This window comes from Vidua chalybeata, chromosome 8 (genome assembly GCF_026979565.1).
Source record: "Vidua chalybeata isolate OUT-0048 chromosome 8, bVidCha1 merged haplotype, whole genome shotgun sequence".
Lineage (NCBI taxonomy): Eukaryota > Metazoa > Chordata > Aves > Passeriformes > Viduidae > Vidua > Vidua chalybeata.
Window position 1 is genome coordinate 279,743 of NC_071537.1, and position 21,898 is coordinate 301,640.

At 44.8% G+C, this 21,898-nt stretch overlaps 1 protein-coding gene across 4 annotated transcripts in view; it reads right to left on the reverse strand.

Annotated features, from left to right (window-relative positions):
• The window catches only part of INPP5A (inositol polyphosphate-5-phosphatase A), a 188,993-nt gene that overhangs the window by 71,582 nt on the left and 95,513 nt on the right, over positions 1–21,898 (reverse strand). For all 4 annotated transcript variants that reach the window (XM_053948879.1, XM_053948880.1, XM_053948881.1 and 1 more), the window contains exons 5-8: positions 17,091–17,154; positions 13,560–13,663; positions 7,372–7,424; positions 3,613–3,732 (exon numbers count right to left, since the gene is read on the reverse strand). In XM_053948879.1, the coding sequence (XP_053804854.1) occupies positions 3,613–3,732; positions 7,372–7,424; positions 13,560–13,663; positions 17,091–17,154 (341 nt within the window). The remainder of the gene's footprint in view (positions 1–3,612; positions 3,733–7,371; positions 7,425–13,559; positions 13,664–17,090; positions 17,155–21,898) is intronic.

Here is a 21,898-nt window from a genome sequence, read left to right on the forward strand (position 1 = left end):
CCAATTCTCTTGGTCTTTAAAGCAACAATCCAACACCACATCTTCTCCCCTGCTAAATGGCAAATATTAAATGCAATCTGGCTCAGCACATACCAGTGAGCTGCCTTTAAAAGTGTTCTTTCCATTTAACTGATTTTAATGCTATTAAAGCTAAATCACTTTAGGATTAACTTTATTAAAGCAGAAGCTTTATTAAAGCTAGAAGAACAAACCCTTCTACTCCTCAAACATGCTATTAGGATTACTAACGGATTTCCCCAGGAGAAAACTTTTAGCACAACTTTGTATCATTCCCCCAATGCTTTTTCCTTGGTTTTCCCCCACCCTCCCCCTGCTCAGCAACGCTGTGATGTTGCACAGCGTTTTTCGTATGCGTTAAAACTTTGTGGCTAAAATAATTTTAGAAATACCATCTTCCCTGGCAATCTGAACAGTTAAACTGATCCATTTTAGCTTTATTTGCAAACCCTCTTCTGGTTTGCATCCTGAACTCCTGTGGTAGCTGTTGCCCAGATAAAAGGCTGTACATAACTCATGTTTATGAAGATGCAGCGTGAACACAACTGAGCTTTCACTGAGTCCCACAGTGACCCAAATCAACTGTGAGAAGGTGTTTCTGTTTCATTCAGTGAAGGTTTAGCTCAATAAACTGTTTTCCTTCTCAGCATTGTTCACTGGGTTTGAACTGCATCGCTGTTAAATGCTCTTTAGCAGTTTAAAGGCTTTAAAGGAAAAGACTTATCAGTCTCTGTTTTTAACAGCACTAAATCTGCATTATTAGTTCATGCAGATAAGGGGATTTGAAAGCTCAGCTTGAAACCTCTCTCTTTCTGTATTTATCTGACACTGCATAGTTCCAGTAGCTCAGCTGGAAATGTAGATCTATGAAGCTTTAAAGAGAGATTAAAGCTAAGAAAAGAAGTACTTTTCCCCCTATAGCTGCTCTCACTTTCCCTTTTCCTGCTGTCTGAGGGAGTGCTGGGGGACAATGGCCAAAGATGGTTCCCAAAGCCCCTGAATGGGGACACTGTTGGTGGCAGCATTCATTCAAAGTAAGCTTCAGTGTATTGTCCTCCCCAATCAGCAGATCAGAATAGAGTGTGCTGGTGGCTGCCAAAAGGTTAGTCCTGCCGATGAAAGGGGCTTCCCATTATTCACTGGCTACAGAACTCCCCCTTTGTGCCGCCAGCCCCTCACCGCACTGTGGAGGTCCGGATCTGCGGCTGGCTGCTCCCTCAAAATGAACAATTCATCCACGGCGAGCTTGCTGTGCCACTGTGCAACCCGAAATCGAAGGGCTCCTTTTCTAAGGATGGAGTTGGGGCAGTTTTTGGCAGTGTCACATTTTAATGATATACCATCGTGACATCCCTGACCCACAGCTGACACTAATACTGCAGGCCTTATTACCTTACCCTTGCCAGGGCATCGTGGGAGGTCCAAAGCCAAAATTAGCTAATGAAGCACACTGTACGCTGCAAACAAGTGTGCAATAAGTAATGCAAAAGGTTTGCACAGGTTTCCCTCACGCAAAGCATTAGAAAAGGAAGAGACCAATGGAGCCAAGCAAAAAATGAAAAAAAACCCCATACTGGTCTATGCAACAGAACTCAAGAATATGCACCCAGACTGCACGAGATCCTAATCTTCCTGAGTCCCTATTCTGTACATCAGGGATCTTACATATATATATATATGCTATCTGTGCAAACATTCCAATCACCTCCAGCATTTTCAAGTGGTTTGAGCAGGTTTTGCAAATGATACAAGAGAAAGGCAATAGTGGCTTTTTCCTGTTCACCCTTGGGTCATCCCAAAGGTGAAATTCCTGTTTGGAGAAATTCCTGCTTAGCCCCCTGCTGGGGGAAAGGCAGTCTCTACCTACCCGCCCTTCAGGACAGAAAACCCACAGAGAGGAAAGAAAGTTGAGAAAGAACATGACTGGAAAGGAGTTGACACGTCACTGCAACATTTCAAAACCTTTTCAGTGAAAAGCTACACAGGAAAAAATGGCAACGAGATATTTTCCAACACATAAACTGCTTTGTTCAGGAGTGTCTGTAACTTCCAGGCTGCTGCCAGAGAGAGCAAGAGGACAGGGATGCCTGTGGACAGGGATCCCTTATGGCTCTGCCGTGCACAGGGAGCGATGCCAGGCAGCAGAGGGGCAGCAGGCTGCTTTGGGCAGTGGCTGTCCATGGGGCCAGGCTTGTGCAAGGGGCTGGCCCTGGCCAGCGGTGTGGCCTCAGCCAAAGGCTGTGGGGAGCAGCAGGATGGGGCTCAGCACCCCTGGCTGGGCTGGGACCCCCATTCCTCACCCTGGGGCAGGACAGAGGTGACACTGCCCAGGTGGCACTGGCCAGGGAACAGCAGCAGTGGTCCCAGGCTCACTGGGGGTCCTGGTGAAGAGTCCTCTGAACCCAGCACCCTGGCCCATGGCCACTGGCTGCTGGACAGCAGGGCTCAGGGCAGGAGCAGCACACAAAGTGCTCTGGTTCTGCATTCCCTCCAGCTCAGCAGTTTGTTTTAAGCTCCCCATTGTGCCGTGGATTGCCGTGTGTGCCACGGCTGCTCTGGAAGGGACACGTTACAGCTCTGTTTCTCAAGCAAACATGAATCTGGCTGGAGAAATACTTGTTTACTCTGCCAACACACCGATGCCCACACAGAAACATTCTTTTCTTACTCAAGAGAAAGCTGTCTTCTTCCTCACTTTATAATTAGGGCAGCTGTAAATTTCTGGGTATTTTTTGGGACTCCTCTCTATTGCACCACTCATCAGATGAGCCAGATCTGTAATACCACTCCAGCCCACAGGGCTGCTAACACTAGTGGTGACCACACACAAATGCTGTGCTGCTGCAGAGATGAGCAGCCTGCTGCACCCACCTGGTGTGGAGGGACCCACAAGGAGAGGCTGAAAGACCTGGGTTTGTTCAGGTTGCAGGAAAGTTGTCTACATGAGGACTCTGCTGGCTTTACCTGTTTGGTAGTTACAGAGAGGAAAAAGCCAGACTTTGCTTAGCAGTGCATGCCAAAAGATCCAGGTGATGGACACAAACCACTTTGAGGAAAATTCTATCTGAATGATAGGGACAGAAAGTTTCACAGTGAGGGCTGTTGAACACAGCAATGTGTGGCCCAGAGGAGCTACAAACCACCCTGCTGGAGCTACTTAAAGCTCAGCTGGACAAGCTGTTGAAGCCAGCCCTGCTCTGAACAGGGGGATGAATAAGGGACTTCCAGAGGTCACTTCCAACTGGAATTATTCTGTTATTCTGTGACTGAAGATGCACTTGAATGCACTTCATTAGAGCTCACATAGTCTAAAAATAAGCTAATCTACCTAACACATTTAGAAAATAAGCGTGGTTCCTACTCTGCAATTCTGGTGACTTCAGAGTGGTTCCCTGAGATCAGCTATTTGGCTTTAAAGAACAAGTGTCAAAGTGATCTGTAACCAGCACTGTCTAGAAAACTCTGGCAAGCAGTAACCCGTTTCAGGTGACAGAATAAAACCTTCTACATTTCTGAGTGTGCCATTTGAAACATCCTTCAATTGCTGCTTATGAACACAGAGATTGAAAGAGGCCAGGAAAGGCTAATACATACCTATCAAGCACATAGCCAAGAGCCTTATGCCGTATTCCTGAGTAAACCGATGGGCTTGTTTCCCAAGCAATTAAATTGGAAGCATCATGGAAAAGATGAATGTTTACCAAGTCAAAGGCACTATGACAAAAAAAGGAAAAAAATAAAATGATTCAGGATAAAAGAAAAGAAACACCATTTGTTGCATCAGCAAAGCATTCAACACAGCACTTACTGTATTCACACTTATGTTACCTTAGTATTTACTCACAAGAACTGTGCAGATTAAGCTATCATAATCAGAAAACTGTCAGACTGCCATCAAGCTTACAGCTCATCCAGAGATAAGACTCCATCAAATCTTTTGCATGAAGGATGTATAACATGAAAATGAAAAGCTATTTGCCAGTTACAATTCCAGAAATCAGGCAGTACCCTTTCACTAAAATATTTTTAAAACAAAATTGAATGTGTAAACAAACAACTTCCAGTTTCAAAGCTGCAGCTAAGTGTCAAGTAGAACTGTGGCTTTTCAATAAACAACACGAAAAGGTACTGAGAGGAGAATGTTACTGACATTAAAGACTAAATCACATCACTGTGACTCCTTATCTGTCCCGGTGCGGAGAATGCTGGGACAGCAGCAGTCAACACACACCACTTCCAGCTGGGAAGAGGATCCCTGCTGCTTCCCTCGGCCCATGCCTGTGAGGCCACAGAAGCACAGATTTGTTTGGCCACAGAAGCCCCCTGAGCCTGCCTGCAGCCTGGCAGCGAGCGCATGGACAGGCTCTGGCTGAGACAGGCACCAAGCAGAAAGCCCAGGCTACGCTCAGGGAGGTTTCCCAGACCATGGCAGAGCTGGAATGGACCTGGACACAGCAATAATGGCAGTGAGAACAGTGAGAGCACGGTCAGACACACAGGCCACTCAGCACAAAGGGCTCTGCCAGACATCCTGGTGAAAATCTCTGGCTCCAGGGAGCAGCACATCCTGTCCAGTGAACCCACACTGATAGAGAGCAGTCCCACTAACCTTCTTATAAAGAGATAATGGTCACAGAACCACAAAACATGACAGCTTGAGACATCCAGTCCTGCCTGTCTGAAGGACAAACAGAAAGAATCCCTGTAGGACAGGGAGGGTCCCACGTCACCAGCTCACCTGATGTGTAAAGCTATCTATAACCCAGCCCCAAATGTCTAAAACATGCTTGTTCTTAAAATTTACTGATAAAGGACTTTCCACCTGCAACTTCCTTGTCCTTAAACTCAGATTTTCATCATATTACCTATTCTCCTGCAAATTAAACTGATTTCTGCCCCTTCTGCAGGGCTGACAGCAACCAGTTTCCCTGCTGTGGCCACCCAAGTTTCTCACCCCCTAGCCAAACTCTTCCACCATTCCTGACTCTGCTGTCCTCTTTCCAGCATACCTAGAGCAAGCACTGAAAGCCTAACAGAACACTCTATCACAGGCCTTGGCAGCACTCAAATAATTACTGTGCCTTCTCCCCTCGTGTCCTTCACAGCATTACCTATTAGCACATCTCAGTAAGATAATAATGATCCATATTCAATTCCTTCTCCCTTGATCCTCTTCTGCAGCAGGGGTAATGAGTCAGTTATTCCCAAAATAGTATTGGTGCTTTTAAATTCTCCTCTCGAAGTGCAATGCTCTGCATTTCCCTGTCATCTTCCAGGGAATACTTCCTCGAGAATATCAAAATTATTCTGCTTGCTGATTCTGACCACTGATACACTTGCAAACATTCCTAAGCTTGGTGCCCTACCTTAAATGTTGTAAGTGCATTCTCTACTCCATTCTGGCTAGCAAATATGAACTACATATGTAAACTATATTTAAGACTGTAATGCATTCAGTGCACTACCTTGCACCTGCTAAAACACTGAGAACTACTGGAATAGAAACAAACACCTTCACCTTAGTCAAGATACTAAAAAACCCCACAAAATGAAAGTACATTAATTATGTAGTTCTCTTTCATTTTTGCATAATATGAACACCTATGAGTGCCCAAGGATTCTTTAGTTCTTTGTCCACACTAAAGGTAAGTTAATGAAAAATAATGGATTAGAAAAATCCGGATTCACAGAAAAACTCCATGGAGGCAGACCACTGAAGAAAAAGGACAGTTCTCTGAAGTCGGCTAAGGTCACTTTTCTGGATTTTTGGGAGCCCCTGTTTTTGGCATGAGATACATTCTGTGACAATGTGTTCCTAGGTAGGGAAAAGGAATAGCTCCCTTCAAGGACTCACACAGGAATACTAACAACAAGTGCCTGGGCTCTATTTTTATTGACCTATTAGAATGTAGAAATGCATCGATCAAAAGTCGTGATTTATGGAATTGGTTTTCATGATTATGGGGAGAACTTTGTTCATATGCACAGAGACTGGGGGCAAACACTCATCACACCCTGAAAAGTCACATTATGCTCTCAGACTTCCTTAGGTGAATTTTATAACCCCCTGTATTTCCCATAGCATTTCACTTTCATTCTTCAGAAACTGTAAATAGTAACTTGCCCCTTCAACTTCCCATTAGAAACATCTGAGACCTTGCTAGATCATGTGCATTATAATTGCAAATTACTCCAGACAGAACTACCACCATGGCTCAGCTCATTACAGACTAGGAGAAGCTGTGAGGCTCCTCACCCTCACTGCCCAACATACCCTTGGCAGACACTCACCCAAACATCCCCCCTACAGCCAAGGACTGTCCTTTTTTATTACCCCCACAAGAAAACATTACATTTAAATCTGTCTCTGAAGAACCTTTTTTTTCTTGGAAAGGCCTAAAAATAAATTAATGTTGTTTTTTCAGCAGAGAGGAAATCCCAGAGGACAGAAGAGACAGAACCTAAGGAAGTCATGATGCAAGAGCAGTCCAGATTAGCATCTGATTGATGTTAACACCCACTTCTGCAATTATCTAGTGCTGGAATCACACCCCATGCATATGCATCTGTAAAAATTAACATGAACCTACATTATCACACAACTGCCTGCCCAATTTCTGGGTCAGAAGTCCATAAAAGGAATAAACCTGGTACCTTTTCTGTTTTCACAGACTGCTTAATTAAATAAACATGCTTATGCCAACAAAGCCAGAACACTGTTCAGTACTCAGAAGTCAGCCTATGTGAATATTCATGAGATTTCAAAATCAAGCTTTCAATTTTAAGATGTGAAACAACCACATGAGGAAGCAAAAAGTGTTTAATGTTCATGTACATGTACATGACTATAATATAAGTAAGCAGTAAAGAGCAAAACTGTGACTACATGGTAAAAAAGCAAGGTCAGATTTCCAGGCAGGCTCAGAGAAATCTGAAGGAGCGCCCGTGGAACAAGCTCTTTCTGCAGAAGCCCAGCGGTGAGGGCTGCACACAGCCAGGCTGTGGTGCCTGGCCCAGGTGAGATGCTGCCGAGCCCCAGCAGCACCTCGAGAGGTGGCAGCAGCAGGGGAAGTGCCAGCTCCAGGCTGAGCCTGACCCCGTGCCCTGCCCAGGGGCACCGAGCTGTCCCTGACCCGGAGCTCCTCTGCTGCACAGCCCCACACCAATGCCACACTGCTTGTGCACCATCGCACTCTACCGAGCACGCCGTGCTCAACAGACAACAAAGCAGGTGTAGAACCTACCTGCTCTATGAACAGACCAGTCTACACATGAAAATACCGCCTTGAGACAGCTGTTAACAAACGTACATAAACCAAATGTAATCAGAAACAACTTTAAGGTGCAACTTACCAATCAGTAATACACCACCTTGTTCGAATGAAACCTTTTCTGGACCACTTGCACTGAAAAATAAGAGAATAAGAACCAATCACCTTAGGTAAAGAATACTGTGAAAGTGAAATGTACTGACACAAAGAACAAAATGAAGCAGAGCTCATCCATACATTAGATCCAAGAAGCACTGAACACAAACTGAGGTACCTTCAAAACAGATATTGTGTCCTTTATAAATCCTGGAATTAATTACATTTTTGATCCTGCAGCAGTTACAAACTTACGTGTAAAATTAATAAAAGCCCTGGCAGTATACAGATGAAAGACAACCAAATAGGAAAGCTTTCCAGCTATATTTATGCTTAGCTTAAACCAGCAAATTCTTATTGCCTATGCACAAATGTTTTCTTTGTAATTTTACCTGAACTGTAAAATGTCATCAGAGATTTACATCAAATTAAACCAAATGAGATCTGCTAGAAAGCTATTTCTCTTGCTGAGCTAAGCCACACAATATTTCTATAAAACTCAAGAATTTAAGTAGTGGTAAAAGATTCCATTCATCACAACTGCACCAGAAAGCCACAGCTCAGCTTGGGCCCACACCTGTCACTCACATTCAAGAAGGGGTTTTCCAGCACCACTGCCACAATCTACAACCTCCCATGGAAAGACACGATTCTGCATCCTATTTATTCCTTGTTAACAATGCATGTGTGTCTGGGCTAATGTGCTCTGGGAATGAATATTGCACCACACAGGCCTAAATAATGCTGCCAATGATATTGTAGCAAAAGACTGTGATTCCTTATTGTGAATAAACTGCCAGTCCCAGCAGAGCATCCCCAATCAGAGGTACCACTCCCCCAAACCTCCCGAGGCACTGGCCAGGTGTATTTATTCTCCTCCCTAAAAACAGACAGTCCTCAGTCCTAAATACTGCTGAGATAGTGAAGGGCCTCCACAAACCCAACCAGGCTGACTTGAATCATAGACTCACAGACTGGCTTGGGTTGGAAGGGACCTTCACCTTGTTCCAGCTTCCCTGCTGTGGACAGGGACACCTTCCAACAGAAAATGTTGCTCCAAGCCCTGTCCAACCCAGTCTGCATCTTCTGACCACCCCTCAGGGAAAAGGGACCCATTCTCCCTCCCCTTCTGCTTAGGCACAAGCACAGTGACTGCAGCCAAGACCAACCAGAAACAACACCATAATAATTATATTTCAAATAATAATCTACTTTATTGCAAGAATTTTTTTAACTGTGAAGAATTAGCCTCTTCTGCAGGTCCAGCAACCACTCAGGGGATGGCTGGCTGGAAAGGAAACACTCTGATCCTTCCTAACAGGATCCACAGCTGGATCACAAATCCCACAATCCAGTAAGGTCTCTTCTGTGATTCTCATGAGTTACAAGCAGAGATGTCAACACTTATTCAGAAGGAAACCAATGAAAAAAATTAAATGCTAAAAGCATTCAAAATTAGCTCTAATTTAATCTTGATTAAAAAAGGGAGCTTTGCCATTTCCTTCATAAAAATAATTACACAGAACATAAAATCAAGTAGCCCAATGTGGTCCAGGATAATGTTTGCAATCAGGCTGCCATTTCTCATTTGCTATTTTCCTCTCTGGCAAAATGGCGAAGGCACTTCAAAAGATGCAACACCAAAACAGGCCCAACCAGATCATCTTGCTTAGAGTCACACTCAGCTGGGCTTTGAGCATCTCCAAGAACAGCGATTCCACAACCTGTCTGGGCCCGTCTCCTGCTGTTTAACCTCATGGTGAAAGCGTTTTCCAGATTAAATCAGATTTTCCCTTGCTGCAACTGCTGCCCCTTGTCCTGCTCCTGCACAGCCCCGGGGCAGCTGACCTCTGAGCCTGTCCCTCCCTCTCCTGGGGCACAGACAGGCTCTCTGCTGTCTCTGCCACGGCTCTGGTCCAGCCCCACGACTGCAGCTCTGACACCTCACTATCAGAAGTCCTCACCAAAAAAAAATACAGTTTTTAAAATCACAAATTGAAAACTGGTAGCTTACATTCTGCCAGCTTTTCCTTTGTGAATAGAGTCCCTGAGGAGATTGTGCTGACCTTTCAAAACCCCCCAGAACCACCACCTACATAAATAACCCCTGCTACATTGGGGGAAAGGACCTCCAAGCAGCATTAACATGAAGAGAGAGGTTAGAGAGGGCTAATGTCAAAAAGCACTGTGAGCAATAAGTAATGCACACAAACCATGATTGATAATGACCAGCACAGAGCCTTAATTCATCTTTTCTCCATCATTTTACTGACGGGGACCATATCAAATTAAATAGTGACCCAGAAAGGGTTTATTCAACCATACAAAGCAGGGCATGAAGGAAAGACATATTAAAGTGGTGATGACTGCAGTGTAATTGCAGCTCCTTAAAGGAACACCACAGCTCAGAGGGAAACCTGAAACAGGAATCACCAAATACTGGCAGCAAGAGCAACCAAGGTACTGAGCAGCACCCAGCACTGACAAGGCTTCCTTGCCCTGGTGAGAACTCAGAGCCTTCCACAGGAGCCCACGTCCCTGTGCTCACGACATGCTCAGCGTTCACTAGTCAGGAAACAGAGCTGAATTATGGCAAATGAAAACAATGTAGAATGTAGTTCCTACCTCAAAATACTTCCTTTCTTCCCTTAGAGTAGATGCTTCAGTAACTACTTGAAGCCAGCAGCTCCATAATGCTGCAGATGGAGTCAAACATTGCCAAAAAGCAACAAGTAGTGGACAGAGCCATGACGATTTGGGCCTTTTACCTGGCCCAGAGAGAAGGCAGGAGACCAGGGAGAAGCTGGAGCTCACAGTGGGAAAGGCCACACAGCTGAGGTGAATAAAGCAGGAACACCTGCGCCTCTACTGCAAAACAACTCCTGTTTCATTGTGCAGCTGGTATATACCCCCACCTGCAAACTACCTTCAGCTACTCAGAACTTGAACACACTTAACTCCTTTAACTTCAGTAAATAATTCACTTATCAATAACTTGTCTATTTAACATTAGGAATGCAGAAGTTAGCAGGCTTCAGGCCTGCTAATGCAGCCCAGGAGCTGAAGCTCAGAGCTCTGATATGAGGAGTCATCCCCAGCCTTAGGTACACACTGCAGCTGAACAACATGCCTGATGTATTTCTGATCATGCATGTGCTTCAGTATTTCTAAATGAAGTATTTGGAATGCAGAAAGTTTTGGAAACAGAATGTAAAGAAGAGCTATAGCTTGGGAAGGAGGAAAGAGAAATTTGCTTTTTATGGCAGATTTCAAAGCAACAATCTTTATTTTTACTTTAACAAATAGTCACTAGCTGCTACACCATCTGTAAGCCAGCATAAAACCAGGTGGAGATGACATAGGTCATCTTATGCTCTCGGAGAGTGATCTACATTTTAAAATAGGAAAAAAAAAATCCTACTTCATGTCCCAGAAAGGGGATACCACATCTTTCACCTTACATTATTAAGTCTCTTCTCAGATCCTCTGTTAATAGGATTCCTTTAGCCAGCAGATGGATTGTGAAACAGGCAGTTTCATCTACTAAAAGACAACATAAATCATAATTGAGAAAGGAGAGACTGCAGTAAGGTTATCACCATACAGCCTCCTCCATGAAAGGTTTGCATTAAAGCATTAGTGAAATTAATTCATCTTTCATAAGAGCTTTGAGCAGTATCTGTGATCTATGATAACAACCAATTTCTCACTATGAGAAAAAAAAAAATTACTCAGGCCTGATAGACTACACAAATCTGCTTTTTTTAAAATGGCCTAACATTATCTAGAGTGTTGCTCCCAGAGGCATCATTTGAGGTTTATGCCTTGCCAAGAGGACACATAAATCAAAGCAGAAAGTTTTGTTAGTTTTATATGCAGTGGGCTGTAATTATTTTGAATTGCATTATGCCTCAATCACTGTAATTACTTTTAGATCATCCTTAAACAGCTGCAATAAAAAGAAATCAGTCTTAAACCATTTCTCACACAAAAAAATTGCAGATGTGATATGAAAGGTCTGGCTAAAACACACAAGAGCATGTCAATGTAATGTTTGGGCAAATATGCTGCTCGTGCCTTCTGCTGGGTAAACCCAAATTTCCAAAATACACACTATTTTGTGGCTTTTTAATTGCTATTGCTATTATTAACGTTTGTCTAGGGAGAAAACATGTGATAGCAAGATTAATTTTAGCTTTACATATAGAAACATGCACATGAGAACCAAAACTATCTCCCTGTTGTTTTTTGCTCTTGCTGTGTCTGTGTGTTTGAGACATTTTCTTGTCTCCAGTTCCAAAGAAAAACAGCACGGTCTAAAAATCATTGCAATTATTTTCTCACTTTTCAAGCACATGAAAATATACTGGGCTGGCAGATGCCAGGGTGCAGGCCAGGTGAGCACGAGGAGCAGAGCTGCAGTTTGGATGCTGCTGCTGCTCACATCACTGCAGATCTGCACAGCCCGTGTCCCTTTCCTCTCCTCCCGTCCCTTTCCTCTCCTTCTGTGCAAAGCTCTGCAACAGCATGGCCCCGGCCTGTTCCACGGGTCTGGCTGCAACAGCATTCCCAGGAATTGTGCGGGGGGCAGGAACAGAACTGAACTTTCAAGCTGCTTCGGAGATTTGCTCATTACTTAATTGCATATATTTGCTGATTTTCTCTCTTCCTGTCTGTTCCTCCTCCAGGTAAACACTATCCCTGACAACCAAAACACAGAGGTTTCTGCTTAGAGCAGTTGTTTAAGGCACTGGAACCAATGGGAGCAGTATGAGGGTGTCACAGCCTCCAAAGGCTGCTCCTCAGGTTCCAGTCCCCACAGTCGCCATGGCCTCGTCCCAAAAGCAGCACAGGAGGGTGTATTGAGGAGCAGCTGCAGCTGCTAATGAAGTGGGAACATCTGATCTCTGAGCACCATTCCTGCTCCACTAAAGCATGTGGGAGAGCCCTAAGACTCAACCACTGCTGTGAAGAATTGTTGATGCAAGAGGGGGAATAAACAATGCTGAAAAGTTACAGTCTCACAGTGAAGCAATAGCAGTGAAGTAAATAAAGGAGGAAATAGCTCTCCCCAGGTATCAGTGAGCAAAGCACAGCTTGTCTGGTGCTGAGGCTCTGCAGTGCCCTCAGCCATGGCACAGCACTGCCAGGCACTACCACAGCTCACTGCCACAGAGGGGAAAACAAGCACCTGAGGAATGGCTCCAGCTCCCTCAAAGTATTTAACACTTAGCTTCTAAGTATTTGATATGTTTATTCACAGGAAGTAAATGCTTTGCAAAATTATGTCAAAGGCACTTTTCCTTCCAGTACTGAGATATAAAAATAAATCATTTAGTATCAAAGTCAAGAAAAAAGAACAACCTTCATCCTATCAATCCCATAACTATTTATGAAATGCTCTGCCAAGCACGCAAGCACTGTGTAAATATCTCTAAGTGTGTATATTTACAAATTCTAAATTAATTTTAGGAGTTTATTTAGTTCTTCCTTTTATTGAAGTAGTGACATGCCTGTTCGATCCACAAATGTTACAGGAGCTCAACAAATTTATTCATGTGGTTTGAGGAGAACATTAACCATTAAACACCCATGTTCTAGATGTTCTTAATTAAAATTGAGACAATTAAAGGAAACATCAAAGAAGAGAGTCTGCACTTTCAGGTGCAGTGCAAGAAACCCCTCAGCTCTGCTTTTGTTTCTGGTTTTGACAAGACCAGCAATCTCAAACCGCCAGCACCCCCCAGTTCTTACAGAACAAGAGCAAAAGTGTGTGTGAGGGCAGCCTTAGGCCAGTGCCAGTGTGTGTTTGGCTCGGGTGTCCCTGGCAGCAGAGTGAGCTCCCCGTGCTGGCTGGCCTGGCAGGATCCAGAGCTGTGGCCTCGGAGCTGCCAGGAGCTCCTGAGACAGCCCTGCCGTGGCACACTGCCACTCTGCCGGGCTTCGCACAAATCAGTCCTTTCATCACTGTCCTCACCCCTCACGAGGATTTCTTACTGCATTTTGGTACATCATGCCATGACTTAAAACATGTATTACAGGTGTCAAGAAACAGACAGACAAAATTCCAAGATTCCATTCTGCCCTTATCACTGAGAGGAGCTGCTCAAGAGTAGTCAGAGGAAATCAGAATCAAACCTAGTATTTGGAAATGCTTCACAGTTCTGTACATACCTCAGGGAAATAATCCTGTGGAAACTTCTCTTTTTCCAGCATGGGTGTGCTTTCTAAAGTGTCAGAGTAGATTTCTTTCCCAGTAACCTTTTTATACTTCTTAGCTAGGAGGAGAGATAAATCAAAATTAACACACGTAACTTCAACATTACAAGCATCTTCTCACACTTATTGGAAAAGCAGCAGCATCAGCAAAACAGCTGGTAAATCAACAGGATCTTACCAAAAATGTGCAAGCACTGGACTGTTCTGGGGGAAAATAAACACCCCTGTTTCTATCAGACACCTTGAAGCTGCACAGTTATGGTATTGCCATTTCTACCATCCAGAGCCCTATGAAGTGGTGGAGCTCTAGCTATGAGCCTGGTCTCTGTACAGCCCTGCACCCAAATCCCACCTCAGCTGCTCTGAGACCCTGCAGCCCCCAGGCTCCTTCAGATCAACCCTTTCTGGCCATCAGCACATGAGGCATGGATTTTTACAGCTGAAATGGGTGTTGGACTTGTACAAGAGACTCAGTGGTGATGCACATCACTTTCCAAAGTCTCTAATGAACAATTTCATCATAGACAGAAACAACACAGACTCCCATGGATCTACTCAGCTCATGAATGAGAGATTCTCCTTCTTGATCCACCTTACACTTGGTTTCTCACCTGATGAGTACAATGTACTGGCATATCTAAGGCGAGAACCTGACTCAGTTTAACTCCTCTGACACAGGAGCTTGGGCAGCTGATGTGCAGCTGCCACTATGCTGGACCCACTCAACTGGATTCAGTTTCAACTGGGAATGTACAAGAGAAAAACTCCAAGTATTATCAAGACTCCAAAACTGTTCAGTCCTACTGGATATCTGAGGAAGCATTTACTGTAATGCAGCCCTATGTCTTCGGGGAAAAAAAAGGTATCATTCTTTATGCACCAACCACTCTGAGGCCTGGCTCCCACAGGACAACTGAACAAATATCCTGATAAACTGATCTGGCATCATTCTAAGTAGACTGTGAATGGATGTGCCTCTTTCAGCAAGTTTAACAGTGTCAGCAAAGAGATCCTGATGCCTTCTGAGTTACAGAAAAGACTTGGCAGAACTTTAAGGACTGAAGGCATCTGCTGGGAGAACTTCAGTGACAGGCAGCAGCTGGCAAAGGGAGGCACCTCTCCATCCCCTGCGTGAGCCAGAGGCTCCTTGTGACAGGAGTGCAGAGCAGAGCACGCAGGGGCAGCACAGCCTGGCTGCAACTAACACCAGCTCCACTCCACTGCTGACTTCACTCCAGAAAACAAGATTCCTTCTGTAAACACAAGTGGTCAGCTGGAACTGGCCTAAACCCCCTCTCTTAGAGGACATCCCTTCAGAACAGACAGCTTGGCACTAGTTTGAATTGTAAGCAAACTTTTGGGCCTCTGACCACTGTGAAAACAGCTCAACAGATCCACACTATAGCATATAATATGTGAGGCTGCAGGAGAAAACTGTTCTTTTTTCAAAATGGAGATATGTCTTCCTGAGATCTGAAAAACAGTGACAATCTTTTTTTTCCAGTCTGTATTCAGTCACATCCAACTGTGCAGTGAATTTTGAAAAGCAACAGTGATGTTCCAGGAATACTGAATTGTGTATAAACATCTATTTTTTTGCACACTTTTGAGTAGAACCAGAATTTCATAATGATTTTTGTGCAGAGAATGTTTGTATCCATCTGGATTTTTCTTCTGATTTAAGAGCTTAATACACTGTGAAAACGTCAATAGTCATGAGAGAAGAGGCAAGTTTTACATTTCCCCTGAAAGATGGGAACCTTTGGGGTCATATTTTACAAACCCTATGCTGGGAGATGGATTCTGCTCTGACAAGAACAGCGTGTGACTTGCAACACCTATTCACCCACTTCCTTGATTTTTATTAAGAGTTTTTTCCTTCTCAATGATGTTTGGGCCGAACCCATCCTTTTGAGCATGGTTCACATTGGCAAGTTGGCTCTGCTAAGGTTTTGCCAAGAAAACAAAGCAGCGACCATTTAAAGCATTTCTTTTCTGAAACAAGCATCTGTTCATTGTTTTTCTATGAATTGTTTTCCTGTATATGTTTTCTTCCATTTTCTCACTTTTAAAAATTTTTTACACTTTCTTTAAAAGCTGTACAGTAGCAAATAAGCTGCCAACAAAGGACTAATAAATCCAGAAAGCTCCTCTTTTCCTAAAGCAGCTGTCATGTCCCTGTCAGGAGCAGGACACCTCCCATCTGTGACCAAGGGAGGGACCTTCAGGTGGAGTTTGGGGTGAAACTGCTGCTGCTCCTCTGCTGCTGATGGGGTGGAGCTGAGGGCTCAGGTGTGCTGAGACAGCCCCCCAGCCATTGGCACACAAAGCCATTGGCATGGCAGAATGAACAAACGGCCACACAGTGGACAGCAAACTGTCCCACCCAGGGCCTGGGGACCCCTGGGAGCCCCCAGCCCCCCCAGCCTCCCCACCACGTGCACACTTCATTCCTGAGCACCTGCAGAGCTGCTCCTGTCAGGGACCAAGCCCAGGTACGAGCTCTCAGGAGTGCCAGCTCTGCTGGGGCGTGTTCCCATATGGTTTGTCAGAAATAAAATCACTCTGTCTGTGATATTACAGCAAAAATGGTCCTTCAGCACTGAAAGCAGAGGTCACAGGAGGACTTAGGTTGGCTAGGTCTTGAATTGTACATACACAGAACTACTGTTCAAATATTTCAGGGCAGAAAGATCCTATACCCTCAATTATGTGAGCAGAGAGAATCTGCTGAGAACAAAAATAATTAATCTATATAATTATGACAATTAGTTCAGTCCATAGTCACTACCATCTCAACAGTGCCTCACCTTAATGGGATGCTAGACATAGTATTAATGTGACTCAGCTCAGTAAGCTAAATGAAGCTCAGGATATTTTTGTATTAAATATACACAGTTCTCAACTGAAATAACATAAATTTTATATAATCTTTTCTATATTCACCTCAGGAAGCATTCAGTAATTTTCTATGATATTTCTAATATTTAAGTTACATAGCCCAGCATTACTTTCAAACTTGTGAGACACAGCAAGACCTCCAACCCAGGGATCATTGTGGGTTAAAACAGTGCCACGCTCCTACTGACCTGCTCTGCTCCCAAGTAATTTAAGCCATAAATCTACCTCAGCTGCTTTGCAAAATGACCATCACTGTTGGACAGTTAAGGTCTTGGTCCTGTATCTGATCTACATGGAAGAACCTTGTGGCCATTCAGAGTTCCTCTGAAATCCTCAGGGATCCCTATGGACCTAAGGGTGTATGGCAATGATTAATGCTCTGGCCTGCAGCCTGTGGCCGTCCATTGACTCCTCCTAAAAGGTCTATAAAAGGTAAGAAAAGCAACACCTGTCACCAAGGGACCTGCCTGCATTTTACATAAAATGGAAACATTGCCAGGTACCACCAGCAGAAAAGAGGATGGAAAAGCTGCCTTGATGTATAAAGCCAACCAACCATTAAAAACATTTAATTCCTTTGCTTACCTTTAAAATCAAACTGGTAGATGTTTTTCAAAGATTCATGAAGAAAGTAAAAACTTCCTAGAGCCTGTAAAAAAAATCCAATAAAACACGGAATTAAATATTTATATATTATATCATATCATATCATATCATATCATATCATATCTAAAAAATATGTACTTTGGCTAACAAAACCCAAAAGAGCATCAGGCTTTCCAATTACAAAAAAACCCAAACTCAAGAAATTAAATGCTAATAAACAGATGTTTACATTTTCTAAGATCTATAAAAATTTTAATTTCTTTTGCTGCTTCTCTAAGATTTCATCAGTCATGATGAAGATGACCTCTGACAGCTGACTGACTGTGATAAGGGCACTGCCAGGTGTACACTGAAGCACCAAACGGATGGATGTGATAGGTGACACAGACATCTGAGCACCTGCAGAGTGCCTTTCTCTGGCCTTTCTTTGGGCCTTTCTGAGCCCCAAAAACAGACCCTCAATTCTGTTACAAAAACCTGACCATTTCTTCTTCACTTTCAAAGCAAAACCAAAGCTTTTAGAGCATGTGGTACAGGAAACAAGGGCAATTTTGAAGTTTTCTAACTTACAGTCAAAGCCTCTGCAGAAGAGGCTCCACGACCTCCCAACACAGCCTGACGTGGTTTTTTCCTACCCTGAAACTGGAATAGCTCCTCAACAGGGACAGTCCCCTGTGCCTTGCTGCGGCAGGCTCCTCTCCAGCTGCCCCTCCAGGGCTGCCCACCCTGGGGCTCACGGTCCCTCCCTTGGTGCCACGGGAGCTTTGCCTCGGTGACACGCACAGGGACCACGAGCTTGCTGCTGGCTGTGCCTTCTCCACAAGCAGGTCATTTACTGCTTTTCCCCAGTTCATGAGAGGAAAATTACATATTAGAAGAGAGCAAATGAAAATCAAGTAAGAAAGAAAAAAAACAGGGCAAATAGATTTTATGCTGGAATATTTAAAAAAACCAAAACAACAAAAAAATTAAAAGGACAACTTGATGAGCCTTTAGATACATCTGATGCGCTCAAAAGAAACTGAAAAAAACCCAGCCTGTTACTGGATAAACTCTTACTAAGAAGAATAAAAGAAGCAACAGATTAACCAAAAAGGATGATTTAGTTTCATTCCATCTTTTCCTCTCCAACAACAAAGCCCCTCCCTTTGGTTCGGTGACTCTGCATTATTTATATGAGATGCTGCACATCCAGGGATTAGACATTTGCTGATTTGTCAAAAGCACAAACATGAGGTCCTGCCCATCTCCTTGAGATATTAGTCCATCCAACAGAAAACAGTGCCACATGTTTAATTGATGAGTGCACGTCCCTGCGACCCAGGCAGATTCCTTCAGGCCTTTTTATAAAAAGGGTTCCCTTTTTATAACAGAGCAAGAGAACAAGGAAGTGCAGGGGAGATCCCTGTGAAGGACTCAAGGCTAAGTGTGCTGCAACAAGGACACATTGCCAGCAGAAAATAAATCCTGGTACAAGACAAAACTGCTGCCACCTGATATTCCCATCTGGCCCATCTCTTTCTTCAAAGCATAGGGCAAAATCTGACATATATAAGGGTAACATTTGCTATATAACAATACTCTTTAAGGACTCAGTATAAGGATAAAGCTTTTTTTCTTACATGGCCTTCTGAAGAAAAAGAAAGAAGACTTGGCAAGCATCTGGAAAGTATCATCCCAAATGCATACTGTTGGAAAAATTTAAAAGCAAATGAAAAAGGGACCCTGGAATGGGAAATCCTAGGCTATGACAGTAACACATGGCAATCCTGTAACATCTAAGTGATGTTTTTAAGTGAGCTTTTCCTTTTTCCCCACGATGCAGGACAGCAGAATCATGCTGTGAAGGGACCTCTGACAGCCCAAGCCCTGTCAGTGAGGCTGCCCAGGGCACTGTCCAGGAGACTCAGAACTCTCCTGAGCTGCAGAGTTCCTGCCTTCCCTTCTGAGCTGCTGCTCCTGTGTCTGACCACCCTCTTGGTAAACTTTTCTCTTCATTTTCATTGGAATTCCCCATGCCTCAGCTGAGATGGAAATTTATGACTAAGTTAAAAAAAAAGTAATTGGAAATAGTGACCGATCCAATTCAGGTACGAATAATACTCAAAACAGGTGATCATTTAAATCGAGGTGACAGAATTGTGAACTCCAAAGCTTCTCTATGTAGCATAGCAACAACTAAACCAAGAAAAAAAACAGATGCTCTAAACCCTATTTCACTTAGGGTGTCATAACTCTATTAAAAACAGTACTGCCATTCATGCTTAAGCTGCAACTTCATTTCTGAGTGTCACAATTTGTTCACTGCTTGACTTTGTAGAGTTTTAATCTCATTTTTAAAAACTAATTTTTAAGACTTATGCAGCAGAAGTTCAGTTTGACAGTCTACACTTGTGGCACTGAGCATCAACTACTCGTGCACAATGAATCTGGGACAGTGATGAAATAACTCTGTCAAGTTTCAGGAGCTGATACCACTAACATTCAGACTGGATTGGACTGTGCAATTCCAAACACCACTCTAAAAAGAATCAAAGCTATAATGGAATGGAAATTACAGCTATCACTACTTTCCGCATTGTTATAGACTTAATCAGGCTTAGGTACATAAATGTAGACTTGCAAAACTGATAGAGTGCACTTTTAATTCTGTGCCCTAACACAATGAAATATATTAAAAAAACCTTCCAAGGCCTACTGCCTAGGCCCTTTTGTTGAGGCGATTATGTTAATTCAATTTATTTCTCATAAAATGTCAGTTAATAATAAAGTTAAATTAGATTAATTTGAAGTTGAAGAGCTTTGCTTTATTTTCTTATTTACAATTTCAGTATCCTTTGGAAAAAGCAGAGCTGGTGCATATAGCAGCAGCAGCAACAGCAGCACATACAATATCTAAGTGATACAAGACAGAAGCACATTATAGATTATAAACCACCCAAACATCTTATCTTTTAAATATCTCAAACATGAAGAAAGAAAGCTATTATTTGTTCCATGTGAAAGGTTGCTGAGATGGATGACTTCTGCTGTTAGCAGAAATTCCACACCACCTGTAAAGAGGTGCTTGTACTGAAATGCAGCTCAGCAGTCATGCTGTGCACTGTCCCTCCCTTCCTCGGGCACAGGGACATCAGTGCTGCACCACACAGACCAGCAGACCCAGGAATACTGCAGCCCTCTCCACGACAGCCTCTCTAGAGCAGAAACCTGGAGCCTAACTCCAAGGGCCACTGAGGCTGACTTCCCCAGAGCCAGGGACGAAGCACCTCCTGCAGCTGTGTCCTGCAGGCAGCGCTGCCCCAGCCCTGAGCACATCAGCCTGCAGGCTCTCATCCCCCGAGCAGCCCGAGTTCTGGGCTCAGGGCTCAGGCACAGCCCAGCCTGCGGGTTAGAACAGGGGATTAAATATATACAGTCACCTGTACATTAAATATATACCGGTCACCTGAGCAGAGCACTGCTTGCCCAGGGCTTGCCCAGGGATGGCACACGGAGCACTGCTTGCCCAGGGCTTGCCCAGGGATGGCACACGGAGCACTGCTTGCCCAGGGCTTGCCCAGGGATGGCACACGGAGCACTGCTTGCCCAGGGCTTGCCCAGGGATGGCACACGGAGCACTGCTTGACCAGGGCTTGCCCAGGGATGGCACACGGAGCACTGCTTGACCAGGGCTTGCCCAGGGATGGCACATGGAGCATTACTTGACCAGGGCTTGTCCAGGGATGGCACACGGAGCACTGCTTGCCCAGGGCTTGCCCAGGGATGGCACACGGAGCATTACTTGACCAGGGCTTGCCCAGGGATGGCACACGGAGCACTGCTTGCCCAGGGCTTGCCCAGGGATGGCACACGGAGCACTGCTTGCCCAGGGCTTGCCCAGGGATGGCACACGGAGCACTGCTTGACCAGGGCTTGCCCAGGGATGGCACATGGAGCATTACTTGACCAGGGCTTGTCCAGGGATGGCACACGGAGCACTGCTTGCCCAGGGCTTGCCCAGGGATGGCACACAGAGCACTGCTTGACCAGGGCTTGCCCAGGGATGGCACATGGAGCATTACTTGACCAGGGCTTGTCCAGGGATGGCACACGGAGCACTGCTTGACCAGGGCTTGCCCAGGGATGGCACATGGAGCATTACTTGACCAGGGCTTGTCCAGGGATGGCACACGGAGCACTGCTTGCCCAGGGCTTGCCCAGGGATGGCACATGGAGCATTACTTGACCAGGGCTTGCCCAGGGATGGCACACGGAGCACTGCTTGCCCAGGGCTTGCCCAGGGATGGCACACAGAGCACTGCTTGCCCAGGGCTTGCCCAGGGATGGCTCACACTCTGCTCACCACACATCTCACTGGAATGAAGTGCAGGCAGCAGCCACAGGCTTCTCTACTTGATTTTCCAAGCAGCCTGCAAACACACAGACCAGTGTGAGCTCTATTTCAGCAGCCTTAGGGCAGAGCAATGAATGGATGGCTCACAGTTAGGCTCGGATCAGGAAGTCCCCAGCTCATCAGGCCAACCTGGCAGTCCCTGGGTCTGTAACTGCATCACGGTCATTGTACTCGGTACCACCAGAAGCTTCTAGACCAGCCCAACCTGTTGGCCTCAGGGATATAGGGACAGTAAATGCTATTCCCAGGACTGATCAGCCAGGTGAACTGGGAAGGAATTGTTCCCTGGCAGGGTGAGCAGCCCTGGCACAGGTGCCCAGAGCAGCTGGGGCTGCCCCTGCATCCCTGGCAGTGCCCAAGGCCAGGCTGGACACTGGGGCTGGAGCACCTG